The 24,574-nt window shown below is 52.0% G+C and overlaps 2 protein-coding genes across 5 annotated transcripts in view; one reads left to right on the top strand and one right to left on the bottom strand.

The window, feature by feature from the left end:
- The window catches only part of LOC125146603 (uncharacterized), a 17,720-nt gene extending 4,876 nt beyond the window's left edge, over positions 1-12,844 (bottom strand). The window contains exons 1-4 of the mRNA XM_047823302.1: positions 12,710-12,844; positions 12,249-12,498; positions 12,002-12,108; positions 10,810-10,908 (exon numbers count right to left, since the gene is read on the bottom strand). Of these exons, the coding sequence (XP_047679258.1) occupies positions 10,810-10,908; positions 12,002-12,108; positions 12,249-12,498; positions 12,710-12,844 (591 nt within the window). The remainder of the gene's footprint in view (positions 1-10,809; positions 10,909-12,001; positions 12,109-12,248; positions 12,499-12,709) is intronic.
- On the top strand, positions 12,590-24,574 carry SPINDOC (spindlin interactor and repressor of chromatin binding). Of its 4 annotated transcripts, XR_007156523.1 has the most exons (7): positions 12,590-12,969; positions 16,421-16,750; positions 16,850-16,999; positions 17,266-17,403; positions 17,568-17,768; positions 19,330-19,547; positions 23,778-23,917. XR_007156523.1 is itself a non-coding variant. In XM_047879251.1 (6 exons), the coding sequence occupies exons 1-6, from the start codon at positions 12,843-12,845 to the stop codon at positions 23,987-23,989; spliced, it is 1,158 nt and encodes a 385-aa protein (XP_047735207.1). In that variant the 5' UTR covers positions 12,590-12,842; the 3' UTR covers positions 23,990-24,574. The 4 variants fall into 4 exon arrangements, 3 of the variants coding, with proteins under 3 accessions (XP_047735207.1, XP_047735210.1, XP_047735208.1); XM_047879251.1 differs by lacking the exon at positions 19,330-19,547 and having other exon boundaries at positions 23,778-24,574; XM_047879254.1 differs by lacking the exon at positions 23,778-23,917 and having other exon boundaries at positions 19,336-20,840.

Below are 24,574 nucleotides of genomic sequence, written 5' to 3'. Positions count from 1 at the left end.
GGTTTGTGGCCAAACACAGTTTGCAAGGGGACCTTAGATTGGGGTCATGATTTAGGGCCATGAAGTCCTGGACATAGAGTATCTCAGTCCATTTGCCCCATTTCCTGCAGAAGAGATCTGACGGATAATCATACTAAGGTCATGCAGTGTTACAGAAGATCAGACTTTTTAACTTGTACAATATGAATTATTTCCAGTGGGTTAAAAGGCATCCCAAGGGAGAGTCCTTGAGAACCAAAGGAGGCTAGAGAAGGTCCATTATCCAAAAAATTCCCCCTGACTCCAGGGTGGCATCCCACGTGCAGGATATGTCAGAGGTTCCTGGTGTCAAAGTGACCCAAGGCATCCCTCAAACGAAATCACTACTGATCGCCATCCTGCCTGCCATGAAGGCCCGGTAGGAGGGATTGCCAACATCCCTCCACTTCCCTGTTGCACCCTAGGCTGCAAATGGGTGCTGGTGAATGGACCGGCATACTGTATTGTGCCATGCCATGACGAACCTGCTGTTTTTAACCCATGGAGAACACTAGAAAAGTTTTACAAAGGAAAACTACCCAGTTTTGTAATTTAAGTAGTTAGTAGGGGACATTGACAGAAATCAGTAAAGATAGAAATGAATCATGGTCTGAGCAACGTTCTAACACACGTGGTCTTCACGGCCGACTTCCCTAGGAAATCGTCCCCAGTTGGGTTTTAAGGCTCGGAGTCCAGATGAGAAGACTCAGGCTGCACATTGGGCACCGAAATGACGGGAAATGTTGGGGTCCGGGAGTGAACAGTCAAGAGAGAATTCTTGAGATGTCTCTGGTACAAAAAGGATGGTTTTATTAATTTTTTTTTTTAACGTTTATTTATTTTTGGGACAGAGAGAGACAGAGCATGAACAGGGGAGGGGCAGAGAGAGGGAGACACAGAATCGGAAACAGGCTCCAGGCTCCGAGCCATCAGCCCAGAGCCCGACGCGGGGCTCGAACTCACGGACCGCGAGATCGTGACCTGGCTGAAGTCGGATGCTTAACCAACTGCGCCACCCAGGCGCCCCTAGGACGGTTTTATTAAAGCACGGGGACAGGACCCATGGGCAGAAAGGGTTGCACCCAGATTGTGAGCAGTGACTGATTATATACTTTCAAGTTAGGAGGGGGTTAGGGATAGTGTAAACCTCTAAGGAATTTGGAAGCCAGGTTTCCAGGATCTTGAGGGGCTAGCTGTTGTTAGGAACAGGTCATTTACTACAGCCCAGTAAACTCTTAGCCGTGAGACCCCTCAGATGTATATCAGAGGGCCCTATGTTTACAGGATGATTGTTAACATATATCTTCGTGGGGGAGAGAGAAAGGAAGTTTCCAAAGGGAGTTTTTACAAGATCCTGGAAGTCAGGCTAATGTCAAACTAAGGTTGCCTTTTGCCTCTAGCAATGTATTGACATTGAGGCAGCTGAGCTCCTTGAGGAAGGTCACTCTGCCTGTCTGTAAGTTGTAAGGAAGCTTGATTTCTTTTTCTTTTGCCTTTGTTCTCCACATCAGCTGTGATGTTCATCTTCGCCACCACATAGTGGATTCTGCCTGAAAACAAACCCAAGGCAGAAGATCGAACCCGGAGATGGAGAGATATGACATTCCTGAAAATATCATGTGTGCTCCTGAATCCAGCGATGCCTAAAGTCAGCTCGGGGTTTTTCTGATACATGGGCCAACGCTTTCTCTTTTTCACTTGACCCAGTTTGCATTTGGTTTCTATCGTCTGCAATGGAAAAGTTCTAAATGATGCAGGAAACAAGCAGGGGTCAGATCAGGAAAGACTTGTATGTAGTAAGTTTGGACTTTATCCTGGAGTAACTGGGAACCAAGCAGGGGAAAAGCATGGTCCCTCTTACAGAAATTGTGGAGCCCATTCTTCTGCCTGAGGCCAAAACCAGATCCACTACATTATATTGGTCCTCGAATCCCCAAATCCCGTCACTGTCAACGTTATCAGAGATAGACTGTAAATCGAAAGACTTTAATGACTGCTGGTACCACTCCCTGGGCAATTAACCAAGCAGCTAATAAAAGTAGGTATGGGGGCAGGGTGTCTGGGTGGCTCAGATGGTTAAGCAGCAGACTTCGGCCCAGGAGCCTGCTTTGGATTCTGTGTGTCCCTCTCTCTCTGCCTCTCCCCCACTTGTGCGCGCGCTCTCTCTCTCTCTCTCTCTCTCTCTCTCTCTCTCTCTCTCAAAAGTAAATAAACATTTAAAAAAAAAAAGGCTGAAAAAAAAAGTAGGTATGGGGGCACCTGAGTGGCTCAGTTGGTTGAGCATCTGACTTTGGCTCAGGTCATGATCTCGCAGTTCGTGAGTTCAGGCCCCACATCAGGCTTGCTGCTGTCAGCACAGATCCTGCTTCCGATCCTCTGTCCCTCCCCCGCTTGCACTCTGTCTCTCTCTCAAAAATAAATAAACATTTAAAAAAAAAAAAAAAAGGTAGATATGGCTAGGGACACCTGGGTGGCTCAGTTGGTTAAGCATCCAACTCTGGATTTGGGCTCAAGTGAGGACCTCGGGGTTTGTGAGACTGAGCCCCACATCGGGCTCCACACTGACAGCACAGAGCCCACTTAGGATTCTTTCTCTCCCTCTCTCTCTGCGCTACCCCCACTTGTGCAAACGTGGATTGATAATGGACCCAGGCGACGCAGGAAGGAATTTCATCTGAAAAGATAAGTTGAGAGCCATGCAAATGGGCAGGGGGATGTCTTTTTAGATACAGATTTATACTTACTGCCTCCAGACACTTTGACAGTGGGGGTTGAAAGATGTGCTTACTTAAGAAGAAACCTAACAAGGGAACCAGCGGGCAACCCGCCACACTCGTCTCTGCTCTGGGTGCCAGAGGCCATCACCCAGAGCTTGCCGGCCTGGCAGGAAGTGAACATCAGCGACCTTCCCACCGAAGCCCAGGACCCACTCTGGACAACAGGATGCAGGAAGGAACACAGAAGCAAAATCTCCCCCTGTGGAAAGGGGTGGAGCCTTCCTTAGGAAGAAAGAAGTTGTCTTACTCAGAGACTGAGAAGGAAGTTCATGTGCACACGCAGGGTGAACCTGATCCCCGGAAAGCAGTCAGAAGAGAACCATCCATCAAGACAAAGATGGGAAGAAGTCTCGAGTCACATACTACTTCTCTGTGGGACACAAGGGAAGGTTCACGTGAGCCGGAATTGTAACCTTCGCTCCCTTTAGAATGTAAATTCCTCCTGAAAATGGCCTAATTAGGTGTTTTGCAAACTTTCTGTATGTGTAGGAATCACCCATAGGGCTTGTTACAAGTGTAGCTTCCTGGAATCCTTCTATAGGTTCTGATTTTGTAGAAAAAAGTGGACAGCTGTTGTCTTATACCCTCAGTATCCTTCACCCTGTCTTTGGTACCCTTTGGGGAAACAGAACGAGAGACGTTTGTTCGTTCATCAGCTCCCATCCCTATTGGTCACTGACGGTTCCCTAGGCCACCCCCTTTTAGGATGCACATGTGTTAGTGCTGAGTAAGGTCCCACAATGTCTCCCACTGGGGTGTCAGAGGAACCCCAGAGCAAAAAGTAAAAGGTACAAGGTGCGGGCAAGGGGCAATCAGGTTGTGCCTACATGAAGTTGACAAAGGCTGCCTAGGACGGGCTATAGCCGGGGGCGCCTGGGTGGCTCAGTCGGTTGAGCGTTTGACTTCACCTCAGGCCATGATCTCACGGTTCATGAGTTCGAGCCTCGCGTCGGGCTCTGTGCTGACAGCTCAGAGCCTGGAGCCTCCTTCGGATTCTGTGTCTCCCTCTGCCCCTCCCCTGCTCACACTCTGTCTCTCAAAAATAAATAAACGTTAAAAAAGTTGTTGTTGTTGTTGTTGTTGTTGTTGTTGTTGTTGTTGTTGTTTTAAAGCACTGGTTGTAGCTTGGAAATGAGGTGTGGCTGAGAAGATCTGAAGTTATGCACAAGACCGTTCCTGGAAAGTCTGCTTCCAGAATTCTCGGCCCCACTCCATTCAGTCCAGTCTACTACAAGAGGATTCAGGGAATGAGATCCATCCATTACCTTCCTCCTCTATCCCCTTCTCGATTTCTCTCACCTACCCCCAGCATTCTGCCCACTCAGTAAGTGACACACTGAAGTCACTGAGGGCCACCATCGATAAGTGGTCGCACTAGTGGGGATTTGAACCCACACAGATTGTCTCCAGTGCTTGGGATTTTTACCACTTAACCTATAAAACAATGTCAAGGGAAGAAAGTCCAGGGTAGGTGGCATCCAAGTTCAGGGAGAAAGAAAACCAAAACTGCTTAGAGACGTCTACTGTGGTCAAGGAGGTAGGTAGAGGGGCGCCTGGGTGGCACAGTCGGTTAGGCGTCCGACTTCAGCCAGGTCACGATCTCGCGGTCCGTGAGTTCGAGCCCCGCGTCGGGCTCTGGGCTGATGGCTCAGAGCCTGGAGCCTGTTTCCGATTCTGTGTCTCCCTCTCTCTCTGCCCCTCCCCCGTTCATGCTCTGTCTCTCTCTGTCCCAAAAATAAACAAAAAACGTTGAAAAAAAAATTAAAAAAAAAAAAAAAAAAGGAGGTAGGTAGACAGACCACCAAAAGCACAACGGACCAAGGGGAAAAGAGAGAAATTGACTGACACCGACATTAAAAACATTTGTGCTGCGAACAATACCTCTAAGAGAGTAGACGGAAGGAGCAGCTGGGTGACTCAGTCAGTTGGGCACCTGACTCTTGATCTTGGCTCAGGTCATGATCTCATGGTTTGTGAGCTGGAGCCCCACATTGGGGTCTGTGCTGCCAGAGCAGAGCCTGCTTGGGATTCTCTCTCTCTCTCTTTCTCTCTCTGCCCCTCCCCAGCTTCTACGTGTGCGTGCGCCCTCTCTCTCTCTCTCTCCAGATAAATAAACACTTTCTAATAAAAGAAATATTAAAGAGAGAGAGAGAGAGAGTAAAAGGAAAAGCCACAGAATAGAAAATATTTACGAATCACATGAGAGATAAGGGTCTAGCATCCAGAATATATAATGAACTCTTACAACTCAACAATACAAAGACGAATAAACCCAATTTAAAAATGAGCCGAGGATTTGAACAGACATTTTCCCAAAGAAGATATACAATCACGAAAAGATGTTGGGGCGCCTGACCGACTCAGTCAGTAGAACCTGTAATTCTCGATCATGGAGTCGTGAGTTTGAGTCCTATGTTTGGGGGTGGGGGGTAGAATTTACCTTTAAAAAATGTTTAACATCATTAGTCATTAGGACAATGCAAATCAAACCTCTGAGATATACCACACAGCTGGCAGGATGGCTATACTGTAAGCAAAGGACGATAACAAGTGTGGGCAAGGCTGTGGAGAAATCGGATCTCTCCTACGTTGCCGGTGGGAACGCGGGGCGCAGCCGCTGTGGAAGCACATTTTGGCAATTCCTCGAAAAGTTCAACGTAGAACTAGCATATGACCCAGCAATTCCACTCCCAGGTTCATACCCAAAAGAACTGAAAACAGATGTCCAAATAAAAACTTGTGCACGTATGTTCACAGTAGCACCATAGCCAAAAGGTCGAAACGACTCAAATGTCTAGCATCAAACAAAATGTGGTATGCACCTACAACTGAATATGGCCCAGCAAAAAAAAAGAAATGAAGGACTGGGCGCCTGGGTGGCTCAGTGGGTGAAGCGTCTGACTTCGGCTCAGGTCATGATCTCTCCGTTCCCGAGTTGGAGCCCCACAGGGGGCTCTGGGCTGACAGCTCAGAGCCTGGAGCCTGTTTCAGATTCTATGTCTCCCTCTCACTCTCTGCCCCTCCCCTGCTCACGCTCCGTCTCTCTCTCGCTCTCTCTCAAAAATAATAAAATAAACATTAAAAAAAAAGCACTGATACATGTTAGAGGAATGAACTTGGGAAACATTTTGCTAATTAAAAGCCAATCACACACAAAAAAGCCAGTCACAAAAGGCCAATACTGTATGATTCCCTTTATACGAAGTGCCCAGAATATGCAAATGTATAGAGACAGTAAGTAGATGGGGGGTGGGGGGGGCGGCGATGGACAATGGGTAGTGACTGCTAGTGGGTATGGGGTTTCTTTTAAGAGGAACGAAAATGTTCTGAAATCATACTGCAGTGATGTAGATTGCACACGGAATTGTACGCTTTAGATGCGTGAATTGCACGGAATGTAAATTACATCTCCTAAAGCTATTTTTAATAGCCTGAATGCCCCACATGCCAGGAAACCCCTCTGTCACCCGGGCAAACCAAGAAGGCTTCTCCCCCTCATGCCACCCTCAGCCCTGTAACATTTAAAAAATAATAATAACCAGGGCGTTGGGGAGAGAACACAAGGTCTGGAAGCATTAGCTTGTTGTGGCAACTCTGCGTAACAAACCCTGAAACGCAGTGATTTACGAAAGCAAGTGTTTATTTCTTGCTCACGGGTCTGTGGGTCAACGGCGCCTCTCCTAGGCCAGCTGGGCTCCGGCGCACTTGGGTGTCTCCCATTCCAGGACCCAGGCTGGAGGGGCAGCGTGCTCTTGTCATGGTGGACGGCACACGCCAGGAGGGGCCAACCTACAGCACGCAAATACCCACAAAGCCTCGGCTAGGATATCGCTTACTTCACACTAGCTCACTCTCTCCTGGCCAGGGCAAGTCACGTTGCCAAGCCCAAAGTCAGTGGGATGGGAAGGTATTCCCCGCCTAGTAAGAGGCACTGAAAAGTCTCAAGGTAACGAGGCTGGGCGTGTAATCTTATTACAGGGGGAGTGAAATAGTTGAAAACAAGCCAGTTCACCACAGCTACTGAGCCAAATACTTGTCATTCCTGCCTTATGAGACATTTGTCTAATGTCTGCTGCATTGGGATCTTTTCTTCCTTTAGTAGGAATTACTATCCTTAAAATCGCGATTCTACAAGTAAAACTACAGACGCGAAAAACTACAGATGGAAAAAAAACTTTAAGATGTGAAAATGAGCCATAATCCCACCATCCAGGGTTAACCAACGTTAATAGCTTCCTGTTCATTCCCGCATATATGTAACCACACTGGTGCTTTTTCTAACATAATCAGGATCACGATATACGTAGTTTTGTAATCTCTATTGCCAGTTAAAATCTCATGAATACCTTTCTATATAAAAACATAGATCGGGGTGCCTGGGGGGGGCTCAGCCGGTTGAGCATCTAGCTTCAGCTCAGGTCACGGTGTCACGGTTCGCGAGTTCGAGCCCTGCGTCGGGTTCGCTGCTGTTAGCACTGAGACTGCTTAGGATCCTCTGTCTCCCTCTCTCTCTGTCCCTTCCCCACTCACACTCTCTCTCTCAAAAATAAATAAAACATTTTTAAAACATAGATCATATTTCTTCTTAGAAAAATATTTTTTAATGTTTATTTTTGAGAGAGAGAGAGAGAGAGAGAGAGAGAGCGAGCAGGGGAGGGGCAGAGAGAAAGGGAGACACAGAGTCTGAAGCAGGCTCCAGGCTCTGAGCTGTCAGCACAGAGCCCGACGCGGGGCTCGAACTCACAGACCAAGAGATCATGACCTGAGCCAAAGTCGGACATTCAACCGAGTCACCCAGGCGCCCCTAAAAAATAGATTATTCTAATGTTTGTGTGAATTGTAGAGTACTCACAACATTTTGCATGTGTTAATGAACATTTTCATCAATCATTCTGTTATCACAACACATTTATTTCTGTTTCTCATGTTTACTTTTTTTTTTTTTAGAGTGAGAAAGAGAGAACTCGAGTGGGGAAGAGGGGCAAAGAGAGACAGAGAGAATCTGAAGCAGGCTCCACACTCAGTACAGAGCCCGACACGGGGCTTGATCCCACGACCCTGATCATGACCTGAGCTGAAATCAAGAATTGGACCCTCAACCAGCTGAGGCACCCAGGTACCCCCCTTCAGGTTTACTTTTGATCTGTATCAATGTTATTCCATTTTTTGCTTCCACATAATCACAGCCTACGTGTTTGTTGGTTTGCACACTTAACGTTATTTCATAAATGCTTTTCCAGGTTGTTACAATCTGGATTATCTATTCTTTTTGGTGCTAACACACCATCATTTGTTAGCTGGTTCCTGTTGTTAGACATTGTGGTTATTTCTAGTATTTTACTATTGTATTCATTCATCCCCCAAATTCTTATTGCATTGATTGGCTGAGGGTTTTGCTTGTTTTTTTGTTTTTGCCTTCTTTTCTCCCATTCTTCCCCTCAGATCAAGCGGAGATGGCCCAGTTGTTGGCATTTTCCAACCGCTGAGTTCAGTAATGTTTCAGCAGTTCGGGAGAGGTGGTTTGCTGCTATAGATTTACATAGTTCATAGCCACTGCCCTGTATAGTGATTGATAGCTGTCCTCAGTAGGAATGGCTTCCAGAAATTCTCTTGCCCACGAAGCTCATTGAGCTCATTTACTGGCACCAAAGTACAGGGCCAGAAGTCATTTGGTCATATGAGTGTGTCCTACAGAGGCCAGCACAGAAGCACATGTGGCCAGTGGAGGGGAAAGGAGGTTTGAAACATAGAGTTACAAGCTTGTCTGTGGAAATAGCGACCATATCACCTGCTATTTGGGAAAAGCCTATCTATAAGGAGAAAATAAAGCTGATATACAGAAAGAGGCAGAGGCCAGAGGTGAAAAGAATGTCCTAGTGGCGTTCATTTCCTGGGTCCAGTTATCCCCAGAGCCTGCCCGTGTCCCTGCTCTTCCCATGATTGGGTATTCAGCCCTTCCTTGAAATCCAAGAGTCAACAAATCCATTTTGTTTGACTTTGAGTTGACATTTTTTCAACAAGAGCCCTGACATACAGGCTCCAAGCTGGTGCTACCACAGCCCCTGGGCCCATGCTGGAACTAGAAAGAGGGACAGAAAGATGGACCTGCCCTCCAGGAGCCCACAGCCCACAAGGGACTGAGACATGAAAACAAACCATCACAGTGTGCTGTGCCCTTATGCCCATTTCATAGTAGAGCTGTCCCAACTGAGTCCAGAGCCAAGGGAAGGGGACATCTGACTACCTGCAAGAACGGAGTAAAATGTCACCCAGGAGTAAGAGTGTCCTAAGTTTTAAGGATTGAGTAGTTCAAGTGGCAAACGCTGCTGTATCTGCCTTGAGTCATTATTTTTCTTCTTTTGGATGACTTCAGGGTAACTCTTGGCAATGGGATTACTGAGCCGAAGAGCATGGACAGATATTTATTACGGCTTTTGCTGAAGGCCACTACAAAATGCCAAGTTAGGAGCAAAGCCACACATGCACCCGCTTTCTTAGTCGTCAACAGCCCTCTCCACATTTAGAGCTCCTTTATTTCCTGCAGCACCCCATTCGCTGTCCCCACTCAGCACGGAGGCTTAAAATGCCACCAATAGCAAAAGCTGTACCCAAAGGAAATGCTTCATCCCAGCTTGGGCCTCTGGCCCAGGAGACATTATGGAGAGTGGCCTGGAGCAGCGAATTGCTGGAAACAGGCAATTCGTCCCCAACTCTCCTATCTCCAGGCTGCCCTTCCTGTTTTAGGAATCTCATATTCCAAAGCCAAATTCACAAAGTCCAAAGACAAGTTACAGATGTCCTTATCTAGGAAATGCCTACCCGCTCTCCTCCGCGTGGTGCTATCTCCACAATAGAGATTCCGCAAGCTCTCATTGGGCTCTGACTATGCAGCCGGTGGATGAGAATTCCACCTAAGATGGTCCGGAGCTCCCTCTCAAGTGCTCCGTGCAGAGAGGGCTGGCTCAGCAGCAGGTGTGACAGGGGAAAGAGCCCTGGTTTTGCAGTGGGACGGAATTGCTCTGTGGCTGGCAAGCTGCTTGACCTCAAAGGACTGATTTCTCTCAGATTGGATTTCTTCATGTATATATCGGAGCTAATAATATCTACCCTTTTGTTCATTTAATAAGTGAGCGCTTGGGTGGCTCAATCAGCGAAGCATCTGACGTTGGCTCGGGTCATGATCTCACGGTTCATGGGTTCGAGACCCGCATCGGGCTCTGTGCTGACAGCTAGGAGCCTGGAGCCTGCTTCAGATCCTGTGGCTCCCTCTCTCTCTGCTTCTCCCCCGCTTTGTCTCTGCTTCTGTCCCTTTCTCAAAAATAAATAAACATTAAAACAAAACAAAACAAAACAAAAACCCAGTACTTCAAGTTCACAGAGAAGCAGAACAGAACTGTAATGGAAAGAGCAAGGACAGGACAGGCAGAGCCAGAGCTGAGTCCTGCTTTTGCAACAAACCATGTTTCATTAAATCTAAGATATCGTGCTAGCAGGACAAGACATTATTTTATGTATCCTTACAAAAAAAACTCTGCCAGGGGCGCCTGGGTGACTCACTCGGTTAAGCATCCGACTCTTGATGTCGGGTCAGGCCATGATCTCACGGTTGGGGAGTTCAAGTCCCCCATCAGGCTCTGTGCCGCCGACAGCAAAAAAAGCCTGCTTGGGATTCTCTCTCCCTCCCTCCCTCCCTCTCTCTGCCCCTCCCCTGCTCGTCTTTCCCTCAAAATAAATAAGCATTGAAAAGAAAAAAACTCTGCCAAATTCTGACACTATTTCTCATATTGTATTGTATCTTATAGTTCAAGATCTCTTCCAGACTTACTGATACTTTGACAGAGACATTTATCATATTTGTCTTCATATACATAAAAATGAAAATGTATGCAAATTAAATTGGTTAAGGTTGTCAAGGCCCTCCGACCAAAGACCACCAGGAACACAGCTGTTATCAAGAAAAAAAAAAAAAAAAAGGTTAGGTTTACTTAACTTGCTGCTGTAAAGGAGAACGTACCCTAGGGGAAGTCTTCATAGGAGTCTCTTTACATTGGGGCTTGTGTTCCATGGTTCTGTGGAGGACGTAGGGAAGCGGGGACCAGTTCTGGATTGAATGCTGTCAAAAAGCAGAGGCATTTTAGAGACTGAGTATCCTCTAGGAAACAGGAGGATGTAAGCAGGGTTAGTGTTATCTCCGATCTGATAAAGAAGCAGCGGGGCGCCTCGGTGGCTCAGATTGGTTGGGCGTCCAACTGTAGCTCAGATCATGATCTCACAGTTCAAGTGGGTTCCAGCCCCGCGTCGGGCTCTGTGGTGACAGCTCAGAGCCTGGAGCCTGCTTCAGATTCTATGTCTCTGTCTCTCTCCCTCCTCCAGCTCGCATACGCGCGCGCTCTCTCTCTCTCTCAAAAATGAATAAATATTACCAAAAAAAAAAAAAAAAAAGCAGCAGCAATCACTGAGTCATCTTTGTGGTCACAAAGTGGCCTCGCTTATGTCTCATTCTAATTCTGCTGGTCACATCACAGTCTGATTATCAGAAGGGCGATCTTAAACTTTCTCCATATTCTGAAAACTTCACAATGATGTCCATGATAAAAGCATTCCCATTCCAAGGATGTTAAAATGTAGGGAAAATGCTCACCTTAGACTTGATGAAATAGGATTCTGGCTATATTACCCTGGGCAAATAATTTAACCCTTTAAGCCTCAACTTCCTGCTCTGTAAAATGGAAACAATACATTGTACCACTTAAGACTTGTGAAGACAAAGTGCCTGGTATAATATTGGGTGTATCACTCGGGGTCCAACGGGGAAAACAGGAACCACTCTACCTGAAACAAAGAACTTAATGCAGGGTATTGGTGACACCTGCGGGGGAGAGGGGTTGGAAGGACTGGGAAGTCCAACAGGGGACAGGGAGACATCCCGGAGATTAGCAAACACAAGAAGCTCCCCAGCACTCCTTAACTGGAGGGACAAATGGAGGAGTGTCTGGTCTGATACGGTGGCATTTTAAGATGCATTTCCAGGGTCAGACATTTTCCCAGCTGAAATGTCACCAGAGCTCCCACAGCAGAGGGAGATGCCCATAAAAGCTCCCCCAAAGTAGGATTATGATGCCGCAGTGTCATGGCAACCGGACTCTGGTCTTGGGGCTCTCAAAGATTTGTGTGACCTTGGGGAGGCTCAAAATCTCTCGACTCACATTTAAGTCATGGAAATCAACACCATCGGGGTGGTCTGCGTGTGCCCACACTCCACTTGGCTTTTCCTTCTTTGCATCCCCTTGTCCAGAAGATTCCACAATGTTTTCTGAGAGAAAGGATGAGATAGTCTAAGAAAGCAGATAAGGTGCCCAAGGTCACAAGGCTGGCAAAAATCCGAAGGAATTCAGTCTCCCCACCCCACCCCACCCCCGCCCTCTTTCCTTCCCACGCCGAGGCCCCGCTCACTGCCCCGCCGGTTCTTTTCCCGCCCGGGGCATCTTCTGGCGGAGGAAGGTTTGTGCCAGGAAAGGCAAAAGCGACCCCGAACACAACCCCAGGGCACCCGGTAGCGCTCCGGACGCCCGCAAGCGTGCCCGACCGGCAGCTCGAAGGAGGGCGCCCCCCGCCCGCGGGGTCTGGGGGCCTCTCCCGCCCGCCGGCAAGCCCCGCCTCCGCGCTGGAGGGCGGCCGGGAGCCCGCGGCCCTCCCCGCAGCCCTGCGGGTCCCCGGGAGGCTAGCGGAGCCGCGTGCCCGGGGCGGGGCCACGCGCGATTGGCCGCGCGGGGTCGGGGGCGGACCCGCGGCGGGCCGGTCGGGCGGGCGCCGACAATGAGCCTCCATAAAAGGGAGCGGCGGGGGCCTGGGGCCCCGGATTGAGCCCTCCCCGCCCGGGGTCCCGACGCGCTCGGTCTCGGGGAGGCCCGGACGCGTCCGTCGCAGGCCGGGCGGTGAGCGGCGGGCGGCGGGGAGGGGGCTGCGCGGAGCGGGAGGCGGCCCCTGGCTGCGCGCCCGGCCTCCGGCGTCCGGTCACCGCGATTCCCACCCCCTCCCGGCCGCACCATGGCCCTGAAGGCCGAGGGCGCCGCGCTCGACTGCTTCGAGGTGACGCTCAAATGCGAGGAAGGGGAGGACGAGGAGGAGGCCATGGTGGTGGCCGTAATTCCGCGGCCCGAGCCGATGCTCAGAGGTGAGGATGGAAGGGGACCCCGCTTCCGCGGCCCGGGCCCGGGCCGGGCGCCCCCTCCCCCTCCTCAGTCAGGGGTTCCCCCTCCCCCTCCGGCCTGGGACCCGGGCGCCCCCTCCCCCTCCGGCCTGGGGCCCGGGCGAGCTCTCGCTCCGCCCCCTCCAGGGGTTGGAATCTGGGGCCTCCCCGAATTCCCTCTCCCCCGCCCCCGTCCAGGGTCTGGAGCCTTCGATCCACACCCGGCGCGCTCCGGATCTTCCGGTGCCCGAGCGCCCCCTCGCCCGGGCCCAGCACCGCCGGCCGCGGTCTCCAGCCCCGCGGGGAGAGAGGCAGACGCGGGGGCCAGGCTGTGTTCTAGGCCGAGGGGCAGCGAGGCCTCCGGGCCGGAGGCTGGGCGCGGCAGCCTGGTGTCCGGAGAGATCCCGAGGATGCCGCTCCCCAAGAGGAGGATTTTCAGGGCCGTCTACGCAGAAAGCTTTCCTGGTCCCCCAACCCCCCTTGCATCCCAGGCCTTCCACTTGCGTAAGCCACAGGTGTCAGATTCTAGCGCTTGAGGGGTGAATGAGATTGCGTACAGCCTACTCGGTTTAGGGAAAGACGTGCTTTCGAGGGGTACCCTCAGCCACGCAGGAAGGAGATGGCCTTGGGAGGGGCTTTGAGGAACAATCTCGGAACACTTGGTTTCCCCTCCCCCTTTCCCAGTTTCTTTAGTCCGCAGAATCTTGCAAACCATTAGAAAACAAAGGGCCATCTTCCTGGAAAACTTAATATTCGTGAAAATGCAAAAAAAAAAAAATTTTTTTTTTCATGAAAATGCAAATATCTCTTCATCCTCAGATACCTGTTCACAAAGCGGGGACTGTACCCAAAAGAGATTGAATTGAGAGCAAGGCCATTCATTTAACCTCAGCAGAGCGTGCTGTCTCCCTGCACTGTCTCTCCTTTTTGGAATCTGGAGAGTTCTAAAACAAGTCAGGGAAATAAAGATCACTACCCTTCTCAGAGCTTTGCATGGAACAGAGGTTCTTTCCTTGCTTTTGCTAGTATTTATTGAATGCTGGATGCCAGGGTGTCTCAGTTGTCCTGACAACCGTGCAAGAAGCACCCTATTCCCACTGTTAGGGCTGAGGAAGAAGTCTGGAGAAGTTAACTCATTCAACAGGTCTTTGTCAGGCACCTACTGTAAGCCAGGCGGTTTTAGACTGGGCGCGCTAAAATGGCCGCAGAGAAAGAGGAAACGTTTTTCCTGGAACGTATATATGAAATGAGTGACCAAGGACAAACAAACAAATGCATCGTGTGTCCGGTGGAGATAAGTGGTTCAGAGAACACTAGAGCAAAGAGGGGAGAAAAGAGAGCGAGGCTGTTTTATTTGGAATATCAAGTGGTCAGGAAAGGCTTCTCTAATAAAGTGAATTTTGAGCACAGGCCCAAAGGAAGAGACGGAATGAACCTTGCGGATAATTGGAGGGAAAGCATCTTAGGCAGACGGAATCTTAAGTGCAAACATCCGAACGCAGAAGCTTCTTGGAAGAGTTGGGGTAAGAGGGAGAAAGGATGGATTCAAGGTTTTTGGCCAGAGCAGCTGAAAAGACAGGCCTCCCACGCACGGAGACGGGAAGGCTAGGACGCAGGCGCGTGCGGCTAGCGAGTTACGGTTTCAACGAGGTCAGTTAGAGATGCCACACGAGTGGTGTGGTCAGATAGGCATCAAAAACGTGCGTTTAGATTCCGGAGGTACAAATACCAGAGTCATCAGCAGGCAGACAATGGGAAAGAGGTGGACAGAAGGGGTCCGAGAACTAACCAAATTGGGGAGCTCTCCAGGGGTTCCAGGTTAGAGACTGAGTCAGTCCCTCATCACACATTTTTGTTTTTTAAGGTTTATTTATTTTGGGAGAGAGCGGGGGAGGGGCAGAGCGAGAGAGGGAGAGAATCCCAAGCAGGCTCTGCGCTGTCAGCACAGAGCCCAAGCCAGGGCTCGTTCCTGTGAACCGTGAGACCGTGATCTGAGCCGAAATCAAGAGTCTGCATGCCAAGCACTGTTCTTGATGCTGGAGATACGGGTGTGACCCATCAGAAGTCATGCCGTTCTGGAGCCTACAGTCCAGCGGGGAGACAGAGTGCACAAGTAAAACACGGGTTAGGCCAGGTGATGGGGGGCTGAGGAGTGAAGGGGAGTGGAGTGCTCGGTGGGGGGGGGGATGGACAGATGGCAGCTTCCTGCGGGGAGCAGAGAAGGCCTCATGAGAAGACGGTTCTTCAGCAGCGCCCTGAAAGAAGCAGGAGCCAAGCAGGCACCTGAGAAGATGAGAAGGAACCAGCACAAGTGACTGGAAGAGAGTCCCAGGGAAGTACGAGATGAACCCACCGGAGGTGATGCCCGGAAGCCAAGTGGCAAAAATCAAGATGGAAGAAGCGATGAGTCCGAAGGTGAAGCTTAAGGACCAACTGCTGGGTTTAGCATTGACGAGGGCTGTTTTGGAGGAATGGTGGGAAAGAGCCCGATGGCAACCAAGAGGTCAAGGCTCCCGTTCACAGTCATGTGGGACATAGGACCTGGATCTTCTGAGTCCTGGCCAGTTCTCAGACCCATACCGAATGCCACCGCTCACATGCATCCCTAGGTGTTGGGGCTTCCCGTGTTTGTGTTCCATCCCATCTTACCTGAGAAGGTAAGAGAGAGGTGCGGCCAGGAGAGACCACAAGGATTCCGCAGAAGCACTGAGCTGCCAGGCTAACGTGGGTCGAGGTGCAAATGGTTTCTGCCCTGCCAGAGCCTGTGGTCCATGTGCACGAAGAGTGGATGGGAGGCAGACCAATGAGATCACACCTGCAGGTGCTCTGGAAAGGGATCGTGATGGGATAGGATGGCCTTTTGAAGGTGCCTCACCAGGTAGAGAAACGGGCATGCCTGTCCTTCACCGACTGAAGGCTCACCAAGCATCTCCTTTGTGCCAGGCCCTGTGGGGACAAGAAGATGATGACATTTACCGACCTTGTCCTCCAGAAGGGATGCACAGTGGTCTGGAAGTCAGGTCGGATACAACCAGCTGCCAGGGGTGGGAGGTCGGGAGACGGTCCCAGGAGTAGCTTTTCAAGCAGGGCCGTGAAGGAAGCAGAAGAATTTGTCAGACTGGTCAGGATGGTCTGGACAGTTGTGCCAAGGCCGAGGACATGCGGGAACACAGCCTGTTGGAAAAATCTGTGGTCCGAGACCAGATTGAGAGAAGGTCCAGAGTGAGACAGCAGAATGCCAAGGCACACGGGTTGTGTTTAATACGGTCAATGCCTCGCGGGCTGCAGGGGAAGGGAGAAAGAGAGACTTTGGGGAGGAGTGTTCTTCCCCTCCCCACCCCCCGCTGCTCCACCAAGTTTGGGGAATCGTGTTGTGAGTATATCAGGCCATGGGCACTTTTACTGATAGCACTCTCTGGCACCTCTCCCCCTGCAGTGGCCCAGCAGGAAAAGACCCCACCGCCTAGGCCCAACCTGCTGGAGGCGGGGGGCGACGGCTGTGAGGAGCCCAGGCAGCAGGTGTCTTGGGAACAGGAGTTCCTGGTGGGAAACAGCCCAGGAGGCAGCGGGCGGGCACTGTGCATGGTGTGTGGGGCCGAGATCCGGTCCCCCTCCGCGGACACGGCGCGCATGCACATTCTGGAGCAGCACCCTCACACCCTGGACCTGAGCCCTTCGGAGAAGAGCAACATCCTGGAGGCCTGGAGTGAGGGGGTGGCCCTTTTGCAAGACGTCAGAGCTGAGCAGCCTTCTTCACCCACCTCAGGTAGTTGGAACTGGGGGTCAGGGGTGGAGGACACAGGGAAAAGTCAGGACTCTGGGAGCACTCGGAGCTCACTGGGTGTTTGCCACCTGCCACCTGCAGACTTGGGCCAGGATGTCGAAGCTGACCCAGACTCTGACCCAGACCCTGCCAAAATGCCAGCAGAGATTGTCGTCCTCCTGGACTCTGAGGACAACCCATCTCTCCCGAAAAGGAGCCGGCCCAGGGGACTCCGCCCCCTCGAGTTTCCTGGTCAGTCTTTGGAAAGCCCTTATGGCTGAGCTGGGGAGAGGGGAGCATGCGCCCTGTGTTCTGTGTGGAGAGAGGCTCAGGCGCGGCCCGTTCTTTTCTGTTCTGTTCTTTCTTTTCGCAGGGGTGGGGGGAGGAACAGAGGGAGAGGCGCGACCCCTTCTTTTCTTTTTTCTTTTCTTTTTTTTTCTTTTGGTTGGGGGGCAAGGGAAGGAACAGAGGGAGAAGTGTAGCCCCTTTAAAAGGTATGGGGTCTTTTCGTTCCACAGCTGCCCCCGCCTCAGAGCCAGGAAACAAGAAGCCCCGTGGTCAGAGATGGAAGGAGCCTCCTGGGGAAGAGCCAGTTAGAAAGAAAAGAGGCAGACCCATGACCAAAAACTTGGACCTGGACCCAGACCCTGACCCAGGTGACGGGGAGGCCCAGTGCGGGTGCGGGCATGGGCTCTGGCCACGGTGCTCCAAGAGGAAAGCCAAGCTGGTGAGGGGGGCGGTGGGGTCCAGGTCTTTGGATTCTGGCTTTAGTAGCGATAGGCCGCTCAGACCCACAGTTCCGTCTTGTGCTTCCTTTCAGACCCCCCATCACCCGACTCCCCCACGGAGACTTTTGCGGCTCCCGCTGAGGTCCGGCACTTCACCGACGGCAGCTTCCCCCCTGGCTTCGTCCTCCAGCTCTTCTCCCACACCCAGCTCAGGGCCTCAGACAGCAAGGACTCACCCAAAGAGGGGAGAGCTGCTGAAGGGGGCCTTCCCCAGCCGGAAAGCCCCTCTCCAGGTGAGCTCCTGAGAGGGGACCACAAGGGAGGGTCAGACAGGCACGTCCCTGGGGTCTGGCCTCGTCAAGGCTGCTCTGCAGCAGAGTCTAGGGAAGAGGTGGTTAGCACTCAGGTCTCCTGAGAGACGGGGCCAAAGGCAGGCAGATTTGAATGACAGAGACTGGCCGGAAAGCTGAGCTGCCCGGCTGGCTCCTGGGGAGTATCCTGGAATTGGTGGTGAGGTTGGGCTAGGCCAGTGCTTCCAAACCCATCACCACACTTAAGGCTGATTCCACCCGGAACCCGAGGTGCCCACCTCGCCCTGGTGGAGCGAGGGCCTGAGTGGGACTAGAACAGGAGAAGGGACCCGTGGTGAGCTCAGCAGGCACCTCGGTGGAGACAGCAGGTCAGCGAATTGCCCGATGTTAATGATCAGCGCACGTGTCTGTGTCACGTTCAACCGATTTTCGGAAAGTTTTGCGTGTGGTTCATCTGGCCCTTGGAAAAGTATGTTTCGTATAGAAAGGCTGAGTCTCAGAGAGACGGTTCCTTCTTCCCTCGGTCCTTGTATTCGTGTCCTGTGGCTGCTGTAACACATTAACCACACACATTAGTGGCTTTTACAAGAACACAATTTACTGTTCTTTAGTCCCAGAGGTCAGAAGCCTGGAATGGGTCTCACTGAGCTAAAATCTGGATGTCGGCAGGGTCATGTTCCTTTCTGGAGGCTCCTGGTGGGGAGGGAGGGGGTCCATTTTCTTTTCCTGCCCAGCTTCTTGGAAGCTGTGTGCATTCCTTGGCTTATGCTCTCCTTCCGTCTTCAAAGCCAGTGGCGACCAGTAGAGTCCTTCTGAAGATTCCGTCTTTGGTCTGTCTCTTCTGCCTCCCTCTCCCCCATGGGGACCCTTGTGATGACATCAAGCCCACCCAGATCATCCAGGACAATCCCTTTATTTGCAAGTCAGCTGATAGCAACATTTATTCCACTTACAGCCTTAATTCTCCCTCACCACATAACTTACCATATTCGCAGGTCCTGGGGATTAGGGCAACCTCTGCCTGCCGCGGTCACATAGCCGAGCGGTGGCAGAATGCAGGTTAGACTGGAATGCATTCTAGGAGGGCAGAGGCCGAGCCTGCTTCCTCTTCGTCTCTCCAAGCCAGACATCTCAGGCTCAGGAAGTGGTTCTTACAGGAGTGACTGAGCGGCACACACAGTCCCTCGTCCCAGCCTGTCTGAAGTGTGCATTCGGAGTTAGAGCTCAGGGGATGATAGCACACGAGGTGCCGGGGGCTCCCCAGAGCAGGGCTCTCAAAAAGGAGGTGTACTTTTTGCATAAAGAAAACAATGCAAATGTGTCCCTTCTGCTCCACCTCGCTCACCCGCGGGGACCGCTGTTAATCAGCTTGTATCCTCGAGACCTTTTACAAAAAGCTTAGTGCGTGTGCGCGTGCGTGCGCGCGTGTGCATGCACACGTGCACTTGCGCTTAGTGATGTTTTACCAAAGTGGGTTCCGCTTTTTCTCATCTTGAGGCAGGCGTCACCCCTTCACGTAGATCACGGTTTTAACTGTCTCAAGTTTCAGCTTGAGCCACATTCCAGTCCTGCCTCCCCGAGACTGTGTGCTCTGCTTGGACTTGAGCGTTTCCCGAGCTTCCTCGTTCTCTTCGGTGGATCACTGCTCTAAATGGCTGGCCGCTTCCACTGTTTAACGGGTCTTCTGGTTTCATTCTCGAAAGGGAGCCTTCATTTTGAGTCCTGGGATACCCTGGGCCCAAATTCCACCCATCTGGAGTGGTGAGTAGCTGAGAAGGGAGTCCCTGAGATCTCAGGTTCATATGGGGTGTGCGGGCAAAGTCTCCGAGGCCTTGGGGCTCAGTAATTTTGTGAGAGGGTTTTTCTCGGCAGTGGTGAGATCTAGGGAGGTTGGAGGGGGCCGGAACCCGCAGCAGACGCTGTGCAGCGCGGCGGCAGGTGTTCCTGCGGCCCAGCCCTGAGGGAAGCACCGTGGAAAAATGACATGAGTGAGGCAGCCCTTGTACCCAAGAAACTTAACTCTCTGTTTTGGGGGTACAGGTCGGAGGCAGTGCTGCTGCAGGTAAAGAATGGTGGGGTGCCCTCTGTAGTTCTGTGCAGAGAGCACAGACTCCGGAGTAATGGTGTGACTGTTTCTGGATCCCAAAGCTTGGGCAGATTTCTCAAAAACCTGCAAGGCCTCCGCCAGAATGTCTTCACTTTGAGTTGCGTTACGTATCGAAGTTCTTGGAAGATTCTGAGTAAAGATGCTACCACTTTTTAAAAGTTTGCAAGTCAGAGATCCGAAATTGGGGAAAGGGTGTTGTAGTGAGGTCAGCTGAGCTCATAGATACAAATCTGAAGCCAGGGAAGACTTTCTAGAACTTTCCAAGGGCCTTGGAGGATGAGGGTGGGGACGTGTGCAAGCCTAGAGAGAAGGTGAGCCTTAAAGACCCCACTCACAAGTTGTGGGAAAAAGAGCGTCTTTGTCTTGCTAGTGTTCGATGTGAGTAAGACCTGGAGACCTGGCTTTTAGGATTCCTTGGCCGGGCCCAGGACATTTCCAGGCTGGGCCAGGGAGAAAGTGTGTGTGTGAGCTTCGCAAGGGTTAGGGTCCTTGTTCACTGCTGTATCCTCCGCACCCAGTAACGCGCCTGGCGTAAAGAAAGCCCTCAGTAAAGACTTATCAAAAGAAGAGTGGACGGTGCCTGCCTTTACTGGTCATTTGGCAGTGACCTTTTCAGAGTCGCTGCTCAGAAACAAACCTTAATGAGAAAGGAGAGAAAAGGACTTGGGCCCACCCTCTGGAGAAGGCGTGTGCAGGTATGCACACGTGCACAAATCGGGGGGGGGGGGAGTGGAGGGGAGAACAAGGCTGGGGAAGCAGAGAGGTTTGGGCTTCCCAGGAGAGAAGGGGACCAGTTCTGGGCTTGGAGTGCAAAAGGGACTCAGTTTGACCCTGGGGACTAATAAATCAATCCTCCTGGCCTGCTCTTTCTTGGCCCTGGAGCCCGAATCATGCGTGATTTCTGGCAGGACATCACACCTCTCCTGATGCTCCCCTCCCCACCCACCCTCACCTCTGCCCTCCATGCTGCCAGAAAGAATTGGTACTTAATCCTATTGCTTTAAGAAGTCCGTAAGTTAGTGAGCTCTTACTGTGTGCTAGACTCGTTAACGTCTTAGTGTGTTATCTCTTTAAATTCCCACAATCACCATGTACAGTATTATGATTTCCGTTTTGAAGAGGAAACAGCCAGGGGGGAGGTAAGGCCCCTCTCAGGGCCCCTCACCTAGTAAGTGGCAGCCTGTGTGCGTTTCCACCTGTGCCCATCCCCCTCCAGCATCCAAGCTGCATCCTCTGCCTTCATTCTGCTGCTGGGACTAAACGGCTTCTGGAATAGCCTAGCCCTCTGGACCCACTGCTTGCACCCACCCCCCCACCCCCACCCCGCTGGCTACTCTCTCCTCCCTGTCCACCGTCAGTTTTTCCCTCTCCTCCAGATCTTACCCAGCAGCCTATACCAAGCTATGATTTTTCCCTTCCTGACCTCTTTTTCCTCCCTAGCGCCTGCACCATGTGTCCCCAAACCATTTCAGGAAAGCTGGGGAGCATTTTCTACACTAACTGGCTCTCGTCTCCGGGAACCATATCTATTCTCCCATCTCATGGTGAAATTGCTCTCTTGGCAAGGTCACTGTTGACTTGTCTAAGATAAAAATCCAGCAGTCAGTTCTCTGTCCTTACCTTTCCTGATGCGGCAGTAATGGTGACCTTGCCTAATAACTCCTTCCCAGAGCCGCCTTCCACCCTTGGGGTCCCGGGCAACTGGCCGGGTCTTCCTCCAGCCTCACCCGCTGTTCTCTTTCTCCTGCCTGTTCTTTTGCACATGGATCTGACGGTTATCTTTCCTCCCCTTGGTCGAATGTGAGCTGCTTCCGGTCAGGAAGTGTGTCTGTTTCATTTCCCATGATCTCCCCATTTTCCAGCACGGGATCTAGGTGCTATTTACGTGTTTGGCGAGTGAGGAGCTAGATGCCTGAACCACGGGGCAGGGCCTTACTTCCAGAGCAATCCAGGCCTAAGTTCACGTGCTCACAGCTCCCACCCAGCTCTCCCCCTAGGTTCCAGCCTCTCATCCAGGGGCCCGTGTGACACGTCTGTGGTTGTCTGTAAGATCTGTCAGACTGGCATATCGGAACTGAAGCCCCACCTCTACCCCCACCCCCAGCCTTCTCTCCCCTTTCTCCATTCTGCACTTTACTCAGGCTAAATAAATCCTTAAGAGTCCTCCTTTTCCGTTTCCCAGGCTCCGCGTCAAGCAGTCAGCAAATCCCGTTAGCCCCACCTCCAAAACCCGTTCAGAATTCACCTTCCTGTCTCCGCCGCCACTGCAGCTACCGCGGTCCAACCCATCTCTTGCCTGGCTCCTTGACAGCCACCTCACTGGCCTCCCAGCTTCTGGTCTTTGCCCGCTGTGGTCTGATCTCTTACAAGTAGCCAGGGCCCCTAATGAAAACCACGTTGGATGTTGTCGCTGCTGTTCCTGTCCCACTCCAGATAAAAAGTCAGGGTCCTCATGGTGACCAGCGATGCTCGCCCCAGCGAGCATCTTCCCTCTCCTACCCTCTCCGGCCCACTCTGCACAGGCACTGGCCTGCTGTTGTACAGCAGCAGGCATGTGCCAGCAGGGCACCTGCGTTCACTTTTCCTTCTGCCTGGAATGCTGTTCCCCAGCTATCCACATAGCTGACTCCTCACTCTTTGTACGTTTCCACTAACATACCCGCTGTATAAGGCCCTCCACGCTGTCCTGTCCCCTTCTCTGGTATACATATGTATATGTACTTTTTCTCCGCTTTGTTTCTTTCCATACATAACACAGTGCATCTTGTATGTTTATCTTATTTAATGGCCCCCGCCACTGGAACATCGATTCTAGGAAGGGTACTGGGTCTGCTCCATGCACTGTCGGAGCTCTAGCAGCAGAAACAGTGCTGGGCACAGCGTAGGTGCTCGAGAACCTGCAGTTAAATTCAGGAACAAATGAATGGGATTGAGCCTGCTCTCAAGGAGCTTCTAGTTCGTCAGAGACACGGGGGAGCTCATGCAAATGCAGAGCGGAGTTTGCTCAATTGTGTAACACGCTGGCCTGGCAGCCGTTAAGCGGTTTTGATCCTCCGCAAACTGTGCACCAAAACTGTGCCTGTTTTCTGAGCCACATTTTAAATCCAGTCTCTAAAAACAGCCTAGGAAAAACACCACAAACCGATGCGTCTCAAAACAGACGTTGCAACAGTCCGCATGTTCTGTTTTGCTTTTCAGTGTAAAGTAACTTCTGCACGTGCCCGTGTGGCTGCTCGAAAGCTCTGGGGAGCCTGCCCTCCCCTGGGTGAGGGCCTGGTTTTGCTTATTATGAGGTTGCTCCCCAGCGCTAATCCCCCGATTCTTGATCCCTGTGTGGTAGGTGCTGACTCTCAGGAGGGGATGAGCCTGGTGAACGTTGCAAAGCAGAGCTGGGGTGCTGAGCCAGGCCTGTGCATCCAGGACTCTCCCCTTACCTGCGTACCCATTCAAGAGCCCCTCGGTGGGCAGAGCTGTATCTTACTCTGTTTGCGGGTCCCCACTCGCATCCCCTCTGCCCACACAGGGCAGAAGCACTGAGGCTAGGGTGCCCAGTGAAGTTTTAGATGAGACAGTCGACTGAAGGTAAGAGCTGAGCGAGGCCTACAGCACTGAGCCTCTGGGCACCAGGATACACGAGGGAGGAAGCCTACGACGGGGCATGACTGGCTTATGCCAAAGGAGCCGTGACCTCGTTTTCCGGTCGCTTGTGGTCCCTGGGTGAACCAAGAGTGGAGCTTCTCACTGTCCTCAGGGTTCCCCCTCATACCAGGCTCTGGGCTGGGGAAATGGAGGTGTGGTTTGCAGAGGCCTTCAGGGGACGTCCTTGTGGTGGGAGTCTGGAGGGCCCTGACTCGTGTGTGCTCTCTGCTCCCATCCCTGCCCAGCTCCCCCTCCGGGGCTTCGCGGGACACTGGATCTCCAGGTTATCCGCGTACGGATGGAGGAGCCCCCGGCAGTCAGCCTCCTGCAAGACTGGTCCAAGCACCCCCAGGGCACCAAGGGTGTGGGAGCAGGTGACACCCCAAACTGGCCTACGGTTCTGTCGGAATCCAGCACTGCTGTCGGGGGGCAGCCAGAGGCAGGGAGTGGTGTATAGGTTCTTGCTTTCCTGGGGAGGGGGGGAGGGAAGAGGCAGGGTCCCCCTTTGGCTTATCACTCAGAGCTGCCCAGCTCGGCCACCTGATGGAGAGAGTAAAACTGGGTGCCAAGGCAGGCTGGAGGACAGGAAGGGGGGGGGGGGCAGCATCCGCTGTCACTCGGGGGCATTGGCAGACGCTCCCGGCAAGGCATGGGGCCGGGCCCTGAGAGGGGCAGGCTGGCCTGAGGGCAGTCGTGCGGTAGGGCATTGGGCCTGTGGAGAACACCTACCCCAATCCTTTTGCTGACCCAGACCTCTCCGTCCCCCCTCTCAGCCCCCACCATTCTCCCTTGGCACAGTGCCTTACACAAGAGGTGGTCATGATGGGGTTTGAACTGAGTCCCACTACCTCGGGGGACGCCTCTCCTCCCCCACCCGTTCAGGCTCCTAAACCAGGAGGCCTCCATTACCTCTTCCTGTTCCATCCCTGCAGGAGGCCCAAGCAGCCCACCTGGGGGCTTTTGTTCACTCCCTTCTTTCACCTGTTTTCCTGTTGTATATATCTCCTTTGTTGACAATAAATTATTTTTTTTTATTAAGAGA

This window comes from Prionailurus viverrinus, chromosome D1, assembly GCF_022837055.1.
Source record: "Prionailurus viverrinus isolate Anna chromosome D1, UM_Priviv_1.0, whole genome shotgun sequence".
Lineage (NCBI taxonomy): Eukaryota > Metazoa > Chordata > Mammalia > Carnivora > Felidae > Prionailurus > Prionailurus viverrinus.
Note: the sequence above shows the minus strand (reverse complement) of the source record. Positions and strands in the feature narration are given on the sequence as shown.

What these genes read in the sequence shown, in the direction of transcription:
- SPINDOC (XM_047879251.1), top strand. Translation starts at nt 12,843, where the DNA reads ATGGCCCTGAAGGCCGAGGGCGCCGCGCTCGACTGCTTCGAGGTGACG. An exon ending in GCCCGAGCCGATGCTCAGAG is followed by an intron (nt 12,970 to 16,420) that starts GTGAGGATGGAA and finishes CTCCCCCTGCAG; the next exon opens with TGGCCCAGCAGGAAAAGACC. An exon ending in CCGCCCCCTCGAGTTTCCTG is followed by an intron (nt 17,000 to 17,265) that starts GTCAGTCTTTGG and finishes TTCGTTCCACAG; the next exon opens with CTGCCCCCGCCTCAGAGCCA.